This window comes from Carcharodon carcharias, chromosome 2, assembly GCF_017639515.1.
Source record: "Carcharodon carcharias isolate sCarCar2 chromosome 2, sCarCar2.pri, whole genome shotgun sequence".
NCBI classification, from domain to species: Eukaryota; Metazoa; Chordata; class Chondrichthyes; order Lamniformes; family Lamnidae; genus Carcharodon; species Carcharodon carcharias.
The window spans coordinates 216,960,786-216,978,544 of record NC_054468.1 but is presented as its reverse complement, the minus strand read 5'-3'; the positions used below and the strand labels follow the sequence as shown (position 1 = coordinate 216,978,544).

Here is a 17,759-nt window from a genome sequence, read left to right as displayed (position 1 = left end):
GGCTAAAGGAATCCGTTGTACGCTTGAAGCTTTGGAACATTTAAACATTGATACAATGCTATCTAAATGAAAGATCTTGCCCAGCGTCAGCAAATGATTTGCTTGTGGTATGGCCACCTGCGATTTTTATATTCCATTGTGAAGAGAGTTTTTTCCCCCAATAAAAGTCATTTTTATTTATTTTAAAAGCTACTGGGTAAAGTTAGTAAAACAAAAACAGAATTACCTGGAAAAACTCAGCAGGTCTGGCAGCATCGGCGGAGAAGAAAAGAGTTGAAGTTTCGAGTCCTCATGACCCTTCGACAGAACTCAAGTTCTGTCGAAGGGTCATGAGGACTCAAAACATCAACTCTTTTCTTCTCCGCCGATGCTGCCAGACCTGCTGAGTTTTTCCAGGTAATTCTGTTTTTGTTCTGGATTTCCAGCATCCGCAGTTTTTTTGTTTTTATCTCCGGGTAAAGTTAGTAGTCGGTGAGCTCAACTGGCATAGAGACTGAAGTCAGAGGTTGGGTGGAAATGAGCAGTAATGTCTGAATGTGAATAACTGGACAGCAGAACCAGCAGAGGGCAAGTTGCCCCCTAGCCCTGCTTGAACCTGGGTCGAGTTTTTCCTGTGACAGTCACTAGCCTTACCAATCACTCTTCAGATTTTGTATTTGATTCCATGGCATACTATCTACATCAAAACAAAAGCCCAGAAGTTTTAATGAAGGACATCATGGGCAGAATTTTCAGGCCTGCCAGCCAGACGAGGCCTGAAAGTAACAGCAATGGCAGGTGTGCCAAAATTGGAGGCCCTGTTCACAGTGCTGGGAATTTTTACCCATTCCTGCAGATTGGGCAGCCAATTGGAATCATTAAGGGCCTGAAAGGAAGCTTGCTAGGATTTTCCCATTGGCCCTCCAGATTCCCAGGGGTGAGGGGTTGGGCACTTTAAACTGCCTGGAGGTGGGCACGCAGCAGCAGGCTGAGGGGCCAGTCCTCCAGGCAGAGTTACAGGCCCTCCCTGGGTGCGGGTGTAGCCGTAGGCTTCTCTGTAGAAGGTTTGCTTATAAACATCATAAGGACATTTCATCCTGGTGCTAAAAATTGTGCTTAAAATTTAAATGCATAATTAGTTTCTCCCCTCATCACAAGTAATCTGCATTATACTTGAAGCAAGTTCTTTGAATGGAGCAACACAAAATCATAGCTCTCCTGGTTTCAAAACATTCTTAATGTAATACAGTGCTGCTCTGGCTGTAAGGTATTAATGCAATTTCAGAGGATAGGAGGATGCATTGGATTTTTTAAAAATTACTAATACAATTGATGTGATTGTCTCATCCTCACAGTACAATGCTGCTTATATGTTTCACGTTTTCCTAAAGATAGAACATCTGATTGTGTTGGGCGAGAGGGAGAACCAGCATTCTTTGTCCAGCGTGGATTAATTGGTATAATGTATTGATAGAGAATATGGAAGTTATATTTTTGAAATACTGCTGAAAAAATAGACCTGCTTTCGAAGCTTTTTGTCTTGCACTCGTCAGGACAGATTTGCAAGAATACCAAATGTAAGGGAACAACAATTTATACTGCATGAGAGGATGCTGATTGGTTAGCAAGAGAACTCTGCCAATCAACATCCTCGTCTCATGTGGTATAAATTGTTCCCTTTACATTTGTTATTCTTGGGAATCTGACCTGATGAATGCAAGATGAAAAGCTCAGACAGCAGGTTTCTTTTCAGCAATACTCAAGTTCTGTATGCTACCTGTAATATAGTTTCTAAAATTGTGTACAGCCTTACATTTTAGGGTTTTTTGTCATTGATTTACACAATTAGGTTCTACTTTTGTCAGATTTCAACTACCCTTTATCTGGTGTTTGTATTACAGAAGTATCACCCTTATCCTAATACTGTTTTCAAATTGGTCTTTTAATTGGATTATATTGTCTGAAAAGCAACAGAAAGGGAGAATTTGCATTTGTAATATCTACATTAACACTCAAGTCCACCATTTTGAATTGGGGCACATTGCTTCAAAAACCAACCAAAAACTGTTCTTTCTTTGGATTTTCATGGCTTTGAGGAAGGGACATGGGTACTCGCTGCAACACCATGAAATAACAAATGCTGTGACCATTGTGTTACTGTTAACTGCAGCAAGAAATGGATTTTTTTCTTAAATCATCATTTTAATGTGTTGTTTTCCACACTTTTGGATCAAGTAAGTTCCTTCTAGTAGTAATAAGTTGCTCTTAACTCTACCTTCCATGTAAAGCATCTTGGGACTTTTTACTGCGTTAATGGTGCTCTATAAATGCAAGTGGTTGTAGTTTTGATAAGGGGGAGCTTTTTTGCCCACTTTATTTAGCTTTTACCTTTGCAATTGTAAAATGAACACATTCCTATCTTGTTTGATTTGTGTACAGTGAGTAATCTGGGCAGACTAATGGTTCTAACTACAGCAATATCAAAGTTCTCCTCTTGAAGCTAAACAAAGATAAATTAATTAAATGTATAAGTAGTTGAAACACAGGAAGATGAATGGCAATGGAAGTAGTTTTGGATTGCTTTCAGAAATAGCCAGCATAGGTGCAATGGACTCTTTCTCTGCTTTAAACTGTTAGGTTTCAAAAGCTTTCTAACAGGGAGTTAATTTTGTAGGAGCACTGTAACTGGCTGCTATGGGAGAGAGTTTGACAAGGATTTCCAGTCCTGATCAATAATCTCTGATCCTTGTTGTGGATCTTATGTTAATGTATAAATGGTCAATTTTAATGGGGTATTAAAACATAGGATTGTTGATTTTTAATTATTATCACATTTGTCCTGAGTCCCCATAACTTATTCCTCTCTCTCATCCCTCCCTTGACCAACATCTAAAATTAAATTCCAATAAGGTGTAGTACCCTTTTAGATAATTAGCTTCACACAATTGTGAGCATAAATGTTTACGTGAAAGTCTGTAGTTCCACAGCATTTACAGTGCAAACTTCATGCCCAGGTGGTCACTTTCAGGTTTATTTTGGCACAGACTTGCTAATTAGGAGTTCATTACCATGAATTTCAAATAGAGTGCTGAAATTCCTGTAAATTTATTCAGAACAGTTCAATTGGCTACATTCCAAAATTAACCACAGTTAATTCCAAATGATCTTTGCAACTGTAAAAAGATCTGTTTGAGGTTTTGCTTTGAACACCAGAAAACTGAAATGTCATAGGAATTTGGGCACCTCTTCCATAGAATTCTATGATGGGGAAGTAACTCGAGCTAAATGGACTTTGCCATTTGCGTTCTCTGTCCAAATTCTTCTGGGAATGTATATACACTGTAGCTTGAGCACATGTTGCAAAGGAATCCAAGTTGTTTTGTGATTAATTCTTGGGCTCAATGGGTTGATGATTGTACTGGGCCATAGAATATTTTGGCCACCCATATCAAGCACAGGCATAACATAACTTGGAGTGAAGAGCCTGTAAGGACCCATCAGAAGATAATCCAAATTTTTATTTCACAAAGCACCCTTAAACCTGGCAAATGAAACAAAAATGTCCTCCTGTCATCTGGATTTAATTTTAATTCCAGGTCTTCATGAGTTGAAAGGACAATGTACTAATTACTAGGAGGGTGACCTTGAGTGTGGAGACTGCTTAAGTTTTAAAAAGTAAACACTTAAAAAGCTGCACATTTCACATTTGGGTGTGCCTGTACAATGAGTTTAACAATGTGAACAGGGCTCTGGGTTAAACACTTCATGCTCAAGCAAACCTTGGTGGGGGGTGGGGGGGAGAAGAAATGTGACAGTATTTATCACACTGAGCTGCAAGTACAACTACAAAACAGTAAGCTGATTGTGTCTTTAAGTTCAAGGAGACTCGCTGTCTGACAACTGCATAAAGGCATAAGAATCAAGGGAACGCAATTCAAATAAACAGATATTTTAAAAAGGTGCCAACTTTTCATCAACTTCGAAATTATAACTTGTTTTATTGCATTACAAATACTTTAAAAGCCTAGACAAAGAAGTTTCAATTGGGGCATACGCTCAGCCTTAGGCTAAACATTGAAGTTAAAGATGCCATGCTTCAAAGCATAAGTAATGACACCACAGCTAAAACTTGGGTGTCTAAAATCAGAAAACTTAAGGTTGTTGAGCATTACTAAATTAATAATTTCATAATCAACTGGCTGTATTAAAGTAACAAGAATTTGTAAAGCAGAATGAGAGAAATTATTTTGGCTCTTGATGGAAGTTTGCAGAAATTAAAAGTGTTTGATTAAAGGGAAACTCCAGTGTTTTGATCTAAATATACCTGATTTCTGCCTAATCTTACTAGTCTTAATTTGAAATAAAACTTGGATGAATTATCTTGAATTACTGGAAGCATAGGGATCCTATAGTTCTTTGCTTTCACCATGATAATGTATTGACCAATCAGAGTTGACTCGCCAACCAATCAGCACCCTTTTTCTCCTGTACTGTAAGTTGTGATTGTTTGAAATTTGGCATTCTTGTGTTTATCCTGATAAAAAGCAAGCTGAAAAGTTTCAGTAACATGTTTCTCTCTCCAGCAATTTTCAAGTACTGTACTAGCACTTTTAAAATAAAAATGATGGCCCCACTTCACGTGACTAAGTTGGGTATGTTGTGACTATGGGAGTTAGAGAGCAACTCTTTGACCCAGCTCTGCTTCATTACTGAGATCATGCATACAATGCTGATTCTGGCATAAAGCAGGGCTACCATGCAAAATTATTGATCTGTACTTAATCCACTCTTTTTTTTAACGCATCGTCAGAAAGGCTGATGTTTGAGCACAATCGTTAATGGGTATGTTGGGTTTTCCTGATATTTCCCATTAATAATTGTGGTGCAGATATTCCAGTTGTCCTGATGCACTTAAATCCACTGTTTTCATCCTTGTTTTATACAACCATAGCGATACCATTTTAAACTTTGAGGAAGGAATTTTAATTGCTTGTTTCCTCTGCAGACCAGTTCCCTTTCTGAGTCTACTCAAACCATCAAAAGAACCACAACCAGAAATGCTGGGCATCATTTTTATCTCACTGGAAACCCATTTACTTAGAGTTAATATTGTGCTAGTTGTGGTTATTATGTGAATTGCTAAGGTGTTTGCAACTTGTAAAAGTAACACCCATAGGTTCAGTTTATTTTCTTTGTTTGAAACCATGCTGATGTAGTTAGCTTGATACTATCCATATGAACATGTGAGTAGGCCACTCAGTCCTTCAAGCTTGCTCCACCATTCAATAAGATCATCGCTGACCTGATTTTCACCTCATTCTTGCCTACCCCCGGTAACCCTTCACCCCCTTGCTTATCAAGAATCTATCTACCTCTGTCTTAAAGATATCTCCCATCTCTGCTTAGGTTTCTGTTTTTTGAACTCACAACCAAGTCCTTCTTCCTGGATTAATAAATTATTATTCCAGTGGCTTCTGCACTCAGATCTTCTCATGTTTGAGATAGACAGCTGCCGAATTCTGAGCTCTTGGGTTTCTGCTACAGTATGTGGCTGTTCAAATAATATAATCTAGCTTATTTTCACAAATCCTTTCTTCGTCAGAACGGAATAATTTACATCAGGCTGTAGACAAAACTGAGATGTGCACATTTAGGGGCAACAATGGAAATACCCTCCTGTTGGGTGACTGGAAGCTTTAACTGTATTCAGTGTTATGGATGGCAGTCTGCCTGTCTGATAGAAAAACAACAGTGAGTAAATGTGTTTGACAAAAAAATCTTAGATAACATACCATTTGTTTGTGTTGTGTTTGAACCAGGATCCAGCAATGCCAGAATAGTGTATTTTGTCTGTGGCATCATCCTCTCCACAAGCCAAGTTCAATCTGCTGTGTCAGTTGGGGATGAGCTGTTTTTAATTGTCAGTGGACCCGATTTCCCTATTGGACAGCCCCTGTAGCTTTCGGCACTAAGTAGGGTCTTTACTTCGCAGGTTGTGAATCAGTGCTTTGCTTTCACCCAGATTGCTTTTATTTTGTACTGCTTCAGTAACGCTTTCCCCCATCTCAAATAATGCAGCAGAAGTGTCTTGACTTGAGTTTATAATGTAGGCTGATGTTCCAGTGCAGTACTGGAGTGATGCTTAATGATGCCATCCTCTACTAAGAGGTAGAGTCCCTTCTATGGTTGACTTGTAAAAGATCCAGTGGCACGATTTGAAGAAAAAGTGAGATGTGTTTTCCCACCCATTCAACACACTGCTTCTAAGTGATATATATTAAACTCCAAGAAGCTACAAGCTTGAACTGATTGGAAAGCAAATTTAACTGAAGAAAAGGCTCCAGTCTCCAATGGAACAGTTTCTTTCTTACCAAATCAACCATGAATTTTATCTCATATTTAACAATATTAACTTTCACTTTAATTAGATGCACAAAGCATTTGTCATCCACCATGAACAAAAAGCTGCTGTCGTAGCAGGTTACAACCTAATAATTGTTAAAAGCAGCATTAATTCATTCATCCAACCACTGCATTCTCTGTTTTGGGAAGCTTCCTCCTGACTTACAAGAGGTGACGTCTCCAACCACCCCTTCCAAGCAAATGATGGCTGGGACAAAAACAGAATTACCTGGAAAAACTCAGCAGGTCTGGCAGCATCGGCGGAGAAGAAAAGAGTTGACGTTTCGAGTCCTCATGACCCTTCGACAGAACCTGAGTTCGAGTCCAGGAAAGAGCTGATTTCTGTCGAAGGGTCATGAGGACTCGAAACGTCAACTCTTTTCTTCTCCGCCGATGCTGCCAGACCTGCTGAGTTTTTCCAGGTAATTCTGTTTTTGTTTTGGATTTCCAGCATCCGCAGTTTTTTTGTTTTTATAAATGATGGCTGGGGTTGGGCGAAAGCACCTACTTTCCTTCATTGCACCCTCATCCAAAAAGCACGACTGGACTTCATGTTGATAAAGCAATTGAGGGCCAGTGTCCTGCGTGTGACATTTGCAGCGCTTTGACTCAGGAATGTGGTGCTTTCCTACTAACCTTACAAACTCTGGCATGATCAGCAGAGGGCACTGTCTGCCAAGATCCTGCATGATCACAGAGAATATGACACAAATTTCAGGGCCTGTGTATAATAATTGCCTGAATAATATTGGAGTTTGTTTTAGACTTTTTTTTTAAACCGCATGCACCAAAATCCTATCATCTCGGTGGAGTTACATACTTTGAATTTGCGGTGAACTGGAGATGTTCCAAGGACACTCTGACCTTCACAGGGTGATTAGAGCTTCACTTCAGTGTCATTTACAGTACACTTCAGGTTAAGTCCAGCCCATAATGTTCCTAGTTATGTTCTTCATCTGTTTACTTACTTTTGAAGCCACAGCTAGTTATGGTGACAATGCACAGCAGCATTTAGGAATGTAAACTGGGCACAAATGTCCAATAATGATTAAATGCAAGTGTTGCATTGTCCACAGTAAATTCTGTTTTTGTTACATTTCTGGACAGCAAGAGCTTTTCATAAGGTGTAGTTGCTTTGCAGTCCTGTACAGCATAACTATGAAGAAAGATTACTCAGTAAATATGCATGGATTATCTTATACAATAACCAGGAAAAGTCAAATTTTAAGGAACCCCAGGCATTCTGGAAATGGACCAGCTTGAGGTTGTGCTATAGTAGAATGAGTGCAATTTCATAAGACCTAGGAGCAGAAATTAGGCCATTCGGCCCATCGACTCTGCTCCGCCATTCAATCATGGCTGATAAGTTTCTCAACCCCAATCTCCTGCCTTCTCCCCGTAACCTTTGATCCCCTTACCAATCAAGAACCTATCTATCTCGGTCTTAAATACACTCAATGACCTGGCCTCCACAGCCTTCTGTGGCAATGAATTCCATAGATTCACTCTCTGGCTAAAGAAGTTTCTCCTCATCTCTGTTCTAAAAGGTCTTCCCTTTACTCTGAGGCTGTGCCCTCGGGTCCTAGTCTCTCCTACTAATGGAAATATCTTCCCCACGTCCAGTCTATCCAGGCCTTTCAGTATTCTGTAAGTTTCAATCAGATCCCCCCTCATCCTTCTAAACTCCATGGAGTATAGACCCAGAGTCCTCAAACGTTCCTCATATGTTAAGCCTTTCATTCCTGGGATCATTCTTGTGAACCTCCTCTGGACCCTCTCCAGGGCCAGCACATCCTTCCTGAGATATGGGGCCCAAAATTGCTCACAATATTCTAAATGTGGTCTGACCAGAGCCTTATAAAGTCTCAGCAGCACATCCCTGCTTTTTTATTCTAGTCCTCTCGAAATAAATGCCAACATTGCATTTGCCTTCCTAACTACCCACTCAACCTGCAAGTTAACCTTAAGAGAATCCTGGACTAGGACTCCCAAGTCCCTTTGCACTCCAGATTTCTGAATTCTCTCCCCATTTAGAAAATAGTCTATGCCTCTATTCTTCCTACACTTCCCCACGTTGTATTCGTTGATGGCAGACTGCTGGCTTTTGTTCGGCTGTGGTACTATCAGAAGGAGACTGAGGCAAGTAGCAGATTTTGGATGAATCACTAAAATATTCCAGTAAAATATGTGTCCTGTAAAGGGGATATATGACAATCCTTGGTTCTATCTTCATGCAGAAGTATACTGATTTGATTTCCCTTTGTGGTTGTGATAACAGTATAACGTCCTGATTACTACGATAAACATCTATAAAAGTTAGAATTGTCACGATAATGTGGTAGCTTAAAGACATTACACAGTTCAGTGGCAGAAAAATGAAAAGTATTTTCTTAAATATTTTGGGTGCGCATTGTTGTTTCATTTTATTACTGCTTATAAACTACTTGGAATTGTAGAATACTAGAGTTGAAACATTATACTTCAAAAAATACCATATATTGAGTCAAAAATTGCTAAGTAGTCAGGTGAAGGGAGCTGACAGGCTGGTTGACCTTCAATTGGACAATATAGATTTGGATATTTAATCATTTAGCAAAATTGGTGAACTAATGTTTTTTTACAGCGGAATACACTGCCTGAAAGGCTGCTGGAAATGGATTCAGTAGTAACATTGAAAAGAGACACTGCCTTTTCTTTTCAAAGGGAAAATCAGCAGAGCTACGGGGAAAGAGTAAGGCCTTGGGCCTCTAAACAGCTCTTTAAAAGCATGAGCATGATGGGCTGAAAGGAGCATAGACCACAGGAAACCAATCTACATCCACTTTGTAAATAACAAAGTATGCAATTGCCACACAGTTTAACTTGAATTTGCCAATGCAAGTAATTGCACTGACTTTTATAAACAATTAGGTATATAAGAGACGAGGGGTGCATGATGTGAATGGAATCAAAATTAACTGATGCATCAGAAGTATGTGCACTACAAGAACAAAATCCTGTTTAGGAGTTGAGAGGGCAAGTGATTTTTGTTACTGGAACTATTCGGAACCCACCATTTTGACTGGCACAGGGACTTGAGAAATTATATAAATTTTGCATTATATAAATGAACTTTTATAATGTGCAGGAGAGTTGGATCACCCCTTCTCTCACACTTCTGATGCTCAAGCTGCTGCTCATGACTACGTAGCAAATAGAGAAATATATGGAATTATTCGCAGGAGATGGTGTGTGCAAATTTCACTTGCGCTACATTCACACAGAACATTTAGAACACTAAAATTAGCCTGGCCTGAGGCTGATGTGCCTGTGAGGAAAGAAACAAAATATTGTTACCTGGCAAAAAAAGTGGGCAGGACCACTTGCGGAAATCATCAATCTCTTGCAGGCAGTGGAGGTTTTGTAAAAGTATGCTCAGTGCAAAATGAAAAAGCCTGACTACTTTTCAGTCCCAGTTTCTAAGCAGGGCATCTGCATGGTGTGCAGCAATTGGTACAGCTAACTCTGTATCTCTTCATCTCAACAAATGGACCCACAGAGTAAATGTCTTTCCAATGAGCTATTGTTCATTAACTAAGTCCAGCTAATCTAATTGATGACGCAATCTGGAGTCACATTAAGATTTACCCTTCATGATCACCTTAGCATCTCCAAGAATTGAGGATTAACTTCCTGAATGCATGAGGAGAAAACTCAGGAGCATTAAAAATGTCTCCTTTTAAACACTCGTTTACTAATTATCAAAATATTGAAGACAGGAAAGAAAAGCGGCCTGACTTCGGGAGCCATTGGAGCTCTTGTGCTGAAACCTCCAGGAATGTGTTCAGAGTTGGCACCCCCTCAGTCACACATCTGGTCTACTGCTAAGTATCTTTGTAAGTTGAGCTGAGGTGCATGTTTGTGTTGCTTCTGGGGCCCCATTTTAAACTAATGTGGACAGTCCAAGTCCAGTTCCAACAAAAATTTTCACTATTTTAACTTCTAAGAGAGATTGCACATGGTGTCGGTGTGTGAAAAATAAAAAGACTGCTGTACTGGTGCTGAGAGAGAGTGCTTGTTGCCAGTTAGGGCTACGATCGTGTGGGGCTGAGTACAGGAGCTTCTTTGCTGCAGTTTTGCTTTTGGAATGCTTGATACTGGTTGCCTGTGCCTGCATTGGGAAGAAATCCATTTTTCCCAGCACAAACACTTCTCACCTCAATCAGCATGAAAATTTTTATTTTTTTAAAAAAAACCACATGTCCACCTCCTTAGCTCGCTGTAGGGTATTGACTTTAAAAAGCTGGTGAGACCAAAGTATTACCTGCAGCAAACAGGATCAGCTTCAAAATATACCCACAACAGCATAATGACGGTTACTTGACCTGGCATGGCGACATGGGCTCTCCAGACCAGAGTTCTGCTGAGTAGATAGCAATTTGATTTCCCAGCGATAGGTCTCTTGTTTCTGGCACTTGGACCATTGTTTTCTGCAGACAGTGTGTCCGTTTGTAATCGACAGCTTAACCAGTTTCTTTCTGACTTGCTGCAGGCAGGGCCAATGCTGTTTGCAAGCTGGCCATTCTCTTTAAGTAATCTGGCAGTGAACTCCTCGAGTTAGCCTGTGTATCTGGTGGGGCATGGAAGGAAAATCATGTGGGAGCCCTTCTACTAGTCCCTGGCAATCACCACCGATCCTACAATTTTCCCTACAAGTCCTGGACCGGAACTCAAACCTGGAGCTTCTGGCTCAGAGGCAGAGGTGCAACCCACTGTGCTGCAAGACCTCCTCAAATACGGGTGACACTGTTGTAATTGGATGTGCAGAAAATGGAAAACACATCACTTTGGTAAGAGAGAGCATGCGAGAAACACTATAGCCTCATGTCCTGCTGTCAGGGAGGTGGGGGGCAGGTAACCTAAAAGGCCTATCTCACCCTAGTGTAACTGGTCACAGATACACTAAGCAAAGCAGGAAAATCCATTTTTCCATTATTAAAAGTGTTCCTGTACATCTTTACTCAGTGCTGTGTTGCAACAGGTACTGTATCAATCCCACTCTTTGCCTCTAAAGGTGGACAACCGGAGCAGAAAGGCTACTGGATTCTACCCAAAAATCACTTAAAATCCTTGACCTGGGGGGAAAAAAAATCAGTCTGGCTCAGCTGTGGCAAAGAGAAACTTCTGCCCTGCCCATAGCCTTTTTTAGCTCAACATAGTCCAGAGATTTTCTTTCAGCTGAATTATAAATAGCAGCAATTGAACAGATTGGCTTCCCCAATAGTGGGAAATTGTGTTTTGGGCAGCTCCCTGTCATCGTGCAGGTCCAACACAGGAACCATTCCTCATTTCTCTCCTAATCCCAGCACAGCAGATTGCCTTAAAGTAAGGCTTGGCCTTGCTGCACAGCATGAGCAGTGACCTGAATGATATTTTGCTGCCCATTTCTGACCAACTGAACAATTAATGGAACAATTAGGAACCCTTAAATAAAACCTTAGACTTCAGAGAATCCCGAAGAATTGTAATGCCCCTCATCATCGTTTCCCAAGGGACAGTGAAGGAAGCTTTTTGCCCCCTTGCCTCAGTGCCCTGCTTGATATACCTGCGCACTAGCGTTTGCCTGATGTTACGACAAACTACAGAGGTATCTGAAACAATTTAGAATGTGAAAATATAACAATTCCACTTTAAATGTGGTATTGTTTAAAGTTTTATTTATCACATTTAAATATGCTCCACTTGAATACAGTAATTGGCATTGTTATTTTTCAGCAAAACTACCTCAGAAAAAGATAAAGAAGTGATGCCTGTGCTCCAAGTTTTAAACAATAATAAATTCCAGTTACTTTCAATAGAAGATCAAAAATGGCAGCTACAAGGATTTTGATTAATTTGGAGGCATTTTCCTGGTTGACCTTGCTTTTTATTAGTAGCACTTGCTGGATTGCTTGTGGGATTCTCATTGAGATTCATGCGCCCACCTTCATGGTTTTGACTGGTGCTTTTCCAACATGTTGAATTGTGATCATTTGATCAATTTTGTAGTTATAGCAGAGCAATCAACTGCCAGTGTGTGGTGTATGCTTTACATATCAGGAGTGACAGAGCTGAGGTGTGATGGGCACAGGCATGTGAAGATTTTGGTAGACAACACAAGTGAAGGAACAATAGGTATGGTATTTTATACAAATGCTTTATCACTTTAATGACATTTGCCAGAAAGAGGTTTGAGAAATGTGTTTTATGAAAAATGACAAATACAACAAAGCAGTTACAAATCAATGATTAAATAAACCATCTATAATAACCTCAACTTCATAGACTTAGTAGCGCTAGTCAGTTATTCATTCCAATATCGCTTGGGGCTGTATTGAGTTCGCTCAATTTTTACCTTGAGTTATGCACTTTCATTGCTCTTCATCTGTGTCTGTCCCATTTTGGAGTGGCTCATGTTCTTCCTCTGTTTTGGCACATGTGCTGACCTTCTCGTTTTCCCACTTGGCAAAGCCCCTGTCCTTTCCCCCTTTTCCTTGGAATTTTGATTTCATTTTTGGGAAGGTGTGCGAGCCCGAGTCGCCAGCGGCCCACCCGCTCTCCTGCCACAGGGGCTCTGTCTGTGTGGCCTGGCTGGCTGTGGCTCTCTGTAACCGCACAGAGATCTTTTGAGCGGAACCAGTCATTAGTGTGATTGACCTGCCGTCGATGGCTTGGTTTCTGGTACTGTGGGGGAAATTAAACACGGCTCCATCTTGAACTGCAAATGAAGAAAATACAGATTGAAAATTATTGAGGGACTCGCCAAAGTCCACCTGGAGAACTGAAGATTGAGGAGGGACATGAGCCACGATTGAAGTATCAACGAGCATGAAATAAACTAAAGGTGAGGAACTTATTTATCCTAAACTGTGAGCTCAAAACGTCAAAGTAACTAGGCAAGAGATGCAGGGGATGCGAGGAAGAACTTTATGTAACAAGTAATAATGGCCTGCAACTTGCTGCCTACAAGGCTGGTGGAAGAGGAGATGATCAGTGATTTTAAAAGGAAATTGATTGGGCACTTGAATGAAATAAACTTGCAGGGCTATGGGGATAGAGCAGGGGAATGTGACTGTTGGAATGTTCTACAGAGAGCTGGTAATAACTCAATGGGCTGAATGACCACCTTCTGTGCTGTAGAAACATGAAACAAATTCTCAGCAATGACTGTCTCAATTAACAACTTCACAAAATAACAATGCATATGAATAATAACAGGGTTGACGGTGACCTGGTAATTACACATAAAAGATGACCTAATATTTGACATTTAAAAGGAGAAAAGTCAAGTGCCTCAGGACAAACAAGCATGGCACAAAGCCAAGTCTCCATCCATCCATCCCTTCAAAACTGACATCATATGCTGTATTTGCAATTGGTTATGCAAATTGAGACTTGACCTAACATCACACGAGGCATCAACCTAGACTATAAACCAGTCTTTTTCTTTATTTGCTGAACACTCATCTGCCAAAGTGACGGGACAATTCATCATCAACATACTGTGCAATAATGCTGAGACAATGGAAGTGTTTTGCTACCTCAAAATGCTACAATCATCTTCTCAAAGGTTTAGTTCCCGATAGTACTCAGTAGATGTCAATACCATCAGCACAACTGTACTGTAATTTTTAATGTTAACAACAGGCTAATTATCCTGTCTACGGTGCTCTGTGACTGCATGTGAGGACAGAGATCTGCTGTGACCTGACAGCAATCCGGAGCCAGCAGCGTAACTGAGATCTGTCAACGCTATCTAACTTAAAGTGGGTAGCAATCTCAAAACGGCACCTGCAACGTGACAGCAACAACTTGCATTTATATAGCACCTTTAAAGTAGTAAAATGTCCCATGGTGCTTCACAAGTGCATTATCAAACAAAATTTGACATCGAGTGACCATAAGGTGATATTAGGACAGATGATCAAAAGCTTGGTCAAAGAGGTAGGATTTCACTGTCGCTGGGTCAAAATCTTGGAACTTCTTTTCTAACAGCGCTGTGGGTGTACCTACACCACATGGGACTGTAGCGGTTCAAGGCAGCAGCTCACAACCAACTTCTCAAGGGCAACTAGGGATGGGCAATAAATGCTGGCCCAGCCAGCGAAACCCACATCCCATGAATGAATGAAAGAAAAAATGAGTGTCTTACAAGGGAGTTAGAGAGATTGGGAGGTGGAGAGGTTAAGGGAAGGAAATCCAGACTTTAGGGCTTGGGCAGCTGAAGGCATGGCCATCAATGGAGGGATGAAGGAAGCAGGGGCTGTGCAAGAGGCCTAAACTGGAGACGCACCATTGACAGGGATATTCAAATACATTAACCCTGATTTGTTTCAATCTCAAGCTGCAACTTTGGTGGGAGAGTATTTGAACCCTTGGAAAAGCAATGTCAATGACTGTATTCAGCTGCTTATACTGTTTGTCCAAGGTTCCAATACTCTCCCATCACAGTTACATTGGGAATTTGGAAGAACCATCCCTCCCAGTACAGGCTCATTATTTCCTGACAACAAATGCAATTTGTCTTTTGATAAAGGATTAGAGAAATTTCAACCTTTGGGAAGTCACTTGGAGTGCAGTGTCAACTTGGCTCAGTTGATTGCACTCTTGCCTCGAATGAGGAAAGCTGTGGGCTCAAGTCCTATTCTAAGGCTTTGGCATTAATAATCTGGGCTGACACTCCAGTGGGATATTGAGGGAGTGCTGCACTGCCAGAGCTGCTGCCTTTCAGGTTGGGTGTTCAACGGAAGCCTCACCTGCCCTCTTAGGATGGCATGAAAGATCCCTTGGCACTATTTTCAAGAAGAGCAGGTGAGCGATCCCTGGTACCCTGACCGATGTTTAGCCTTCAATCAACATTGATTAAAAGATCATCAGGCCATTATCACAATGCTGTTTGTGGGAGCTTGCTGTGCACAACTTGGCTGCTAGGTTTCCTACATTACAACGGTGACTACACTTCAAAGGTATTCCATGGAGATATGATTTATAGCTCTGTAAAAAAGAAAAATGCAAGTTCTTTCTGACCAAAAGCAAGCTGAGTCACTAAATAGGTAAGGAGTGTAGGAGGTTTCACCAAAAGCAAGCCATTTTGAATGAATGGCTATCGTGTAAGAACAGCATGTTTTATTTTGCTATAGGGCGGCTTAGTTGAGATAACAGCACTAACAAGTCAATGAACATGAAGAAAGTAATATGATTCACATGGAAAGTGGATTGTGCAGCAGGAACTGTGCGCTGAAAGCTGGGCATGTGGAGGATATGTGATAGCTTTGATAAATCTCCAATATCATACTCACAATTAATCTACCAAGGAATAAAACAACCATTTTGCCTTAATATCATCCAAAAACATAATGAAATGATCTAATTTCCTTGAATTTTAAGATAGCTTCCTGGGATGTATATTGGAAACTGTCCAATCAAGCTGTTATCCAGTTGGATGACTGTGTAGGAAAGGAATGTCCATTGTAGATTTTTCCTCAACAAGGCTAAACTGGTAATTAAAGTTAAGCTTATTTCTAAATGCGTTAAAGCCTTCCAGAGTGCTGAACACAGGATTGAGGTAGAGTCCATTCAGTGGAGGAAAACTGGTGTAAATAACCAAGGGCTGCTTTCCATAGGGGCCTTGTACACTTGCAGTATTGTCCCAGTAATAAAACAGCTCCATTTATAACCTAGATTGAGAACACAATCGCATATGCAGTACGCTGTTAGAGGCACAGTCTGAACTATTACATGGTAACCTCTCCAGTCCAGAAGTCTATTGTTCAGAAACACCAGTCGTCTGGAAATTTTTTGAGCAGACCCCAAGCACTCCCTCGACATCATCGGTATCATTTTGGTGTCGTACTTTGGGAGTGGAAATAGGGAAGATACAGTGGGCAGAATTTTTTAAACGGCTTGCTGCATTTTACAGCCCCGCCCCCACCTCAACATTCCACCCTATATTTGGATAAGTAAAACCACTTTTAACACTTAAGATGCTAAAAGGGATAGACAAAGTAGACATGGAGCGAATGTTTCCCCTTCTGGGGCATACTAGAACGAGAGGCTATAGTTTTAGGCTAAGGGGTGGTAGATTTAAATCAGATTTGAGGAGGTATTACTTTTCTCAAAGGGTCATGAATCTGTGGAATTCACTACCTCAGAAGTGCATTGGATGCCGGGACGCTGAATAAATTTAAAGAGGAGATAGACAGATTTTTAATTAGTAACGGGTTGAAAGGTTATGGGGAGAGGTCGGGAAACAGGAGTTGAGGCCGAAATGAGATCAGCCATGATTGTATTGAATGGCGGGGCAGGCTCGAGGGGCTGAATTGCCTACTCCTGCTCCTAGTTCTTATATTTTATCACTGTTTTATGTTTCCAGTAAATACTTATATCAGCTTATGTTTAGGCATTCCAACACCATTCTATAATCCAGAGAATTCCAAAGCCCAGAAATGTCTTGGACCCAAGCATTCCAGATTGGAGAGGCTACAGTGTATTGGGGGGTGGGCATGGGGGTGGCAGAAAATAAATACAATAAATATCAATAGAGAAAAAGTACTAGGGAAATTAATGGGGGTAAAGGCTGATAAGTCCCCTGGACCTGATCGATTGCATCCTAGGATATTAAAGGAAATAGCTGGAGAGATCGTGGATGCACTGGTCATAATCTTCCAAGAATCCCTAGATTCTAGAAAAGTCCCAGAAGGTTGGAAAACTGCCCTATTCAAAAAGGGAGGGGAGACAAAAAAAAACAGGTTAGTTAGCTTAACATCTGTCATTGGGAACATGTTGGAGCCTATTATAAAAGGATGTAATAGCAGAGCACTTAGAAATGCATAATCTAATCAGAATCAGCATGACTTTATGAAGGATAGCATGCCTGACAAACTTATTAGATTTATTTGAGGAAGTAACAAACAGGATAGATAAAGGGGAACCAGTAGATGTAATATATTTGGATTTCCAAAAGATGTTCAATAATGTATTGCACATAAGGCTACTTAATAAAATAACAGCCAGTGGTGTTGGGCTAGTATATTAGCATGGATAGTGCATTGGCTAACTAACAGAAGACAGAGTTGGGATAAGGGGTACATTTTCAGGCTGGCATTTTCAGGATGGCAACCTGTAACTAGTGGTGTGCCACAGGGATCAGTGCTGGGGCCCAATTATTTACAATATATATTAATGACTTGGATGAGGGAAGTGAATGTACTATCACCAAGTTTGAGGATGACACAAAAATAGGTGGGAAGGCAAATGGTGAGGATGATACAAAAGAGTCTACAGAGGGATATAGACAGGTTAAGTGAGTGGGCAAAAACATGGCAGATGGAATATAATGTGGGAAAATATGAGGTTATGCA

The 17,759-nt window shown here is 40.7% G+C and overlaps 1 protein-coding gene across 4 annotated transcripts in view; it reads right to left on the bottom strand.

The window, feature by feature from the left end:
* Positions 1-12,542: 12,542 nt before the first annotated feature.
* Positions 12,543-17,759, bottom strand: part of rasgrp3 (RAS guanyl releasing protein 3 (calcium and DAG-regulated)) — a 125,225-nt gene continuing 120,008 nt past the window's right edge. For all 4 annotated transcript variants that reach the window (XM_041177530.1, XM_041177522.1, XM_041177514.1 and 1 more), the window contains one exon: positions 12,543-13,117. In XM_041177530.1, the coding sequence (XP_041033464.1) occupies positions 12,771-13,117 (347 nt within the window). In that variant the 3' untranslated portion in view covers positions 12,543-12,770. The remainder of the gene's footprint in view (positions 13,118-17,759) is intronic.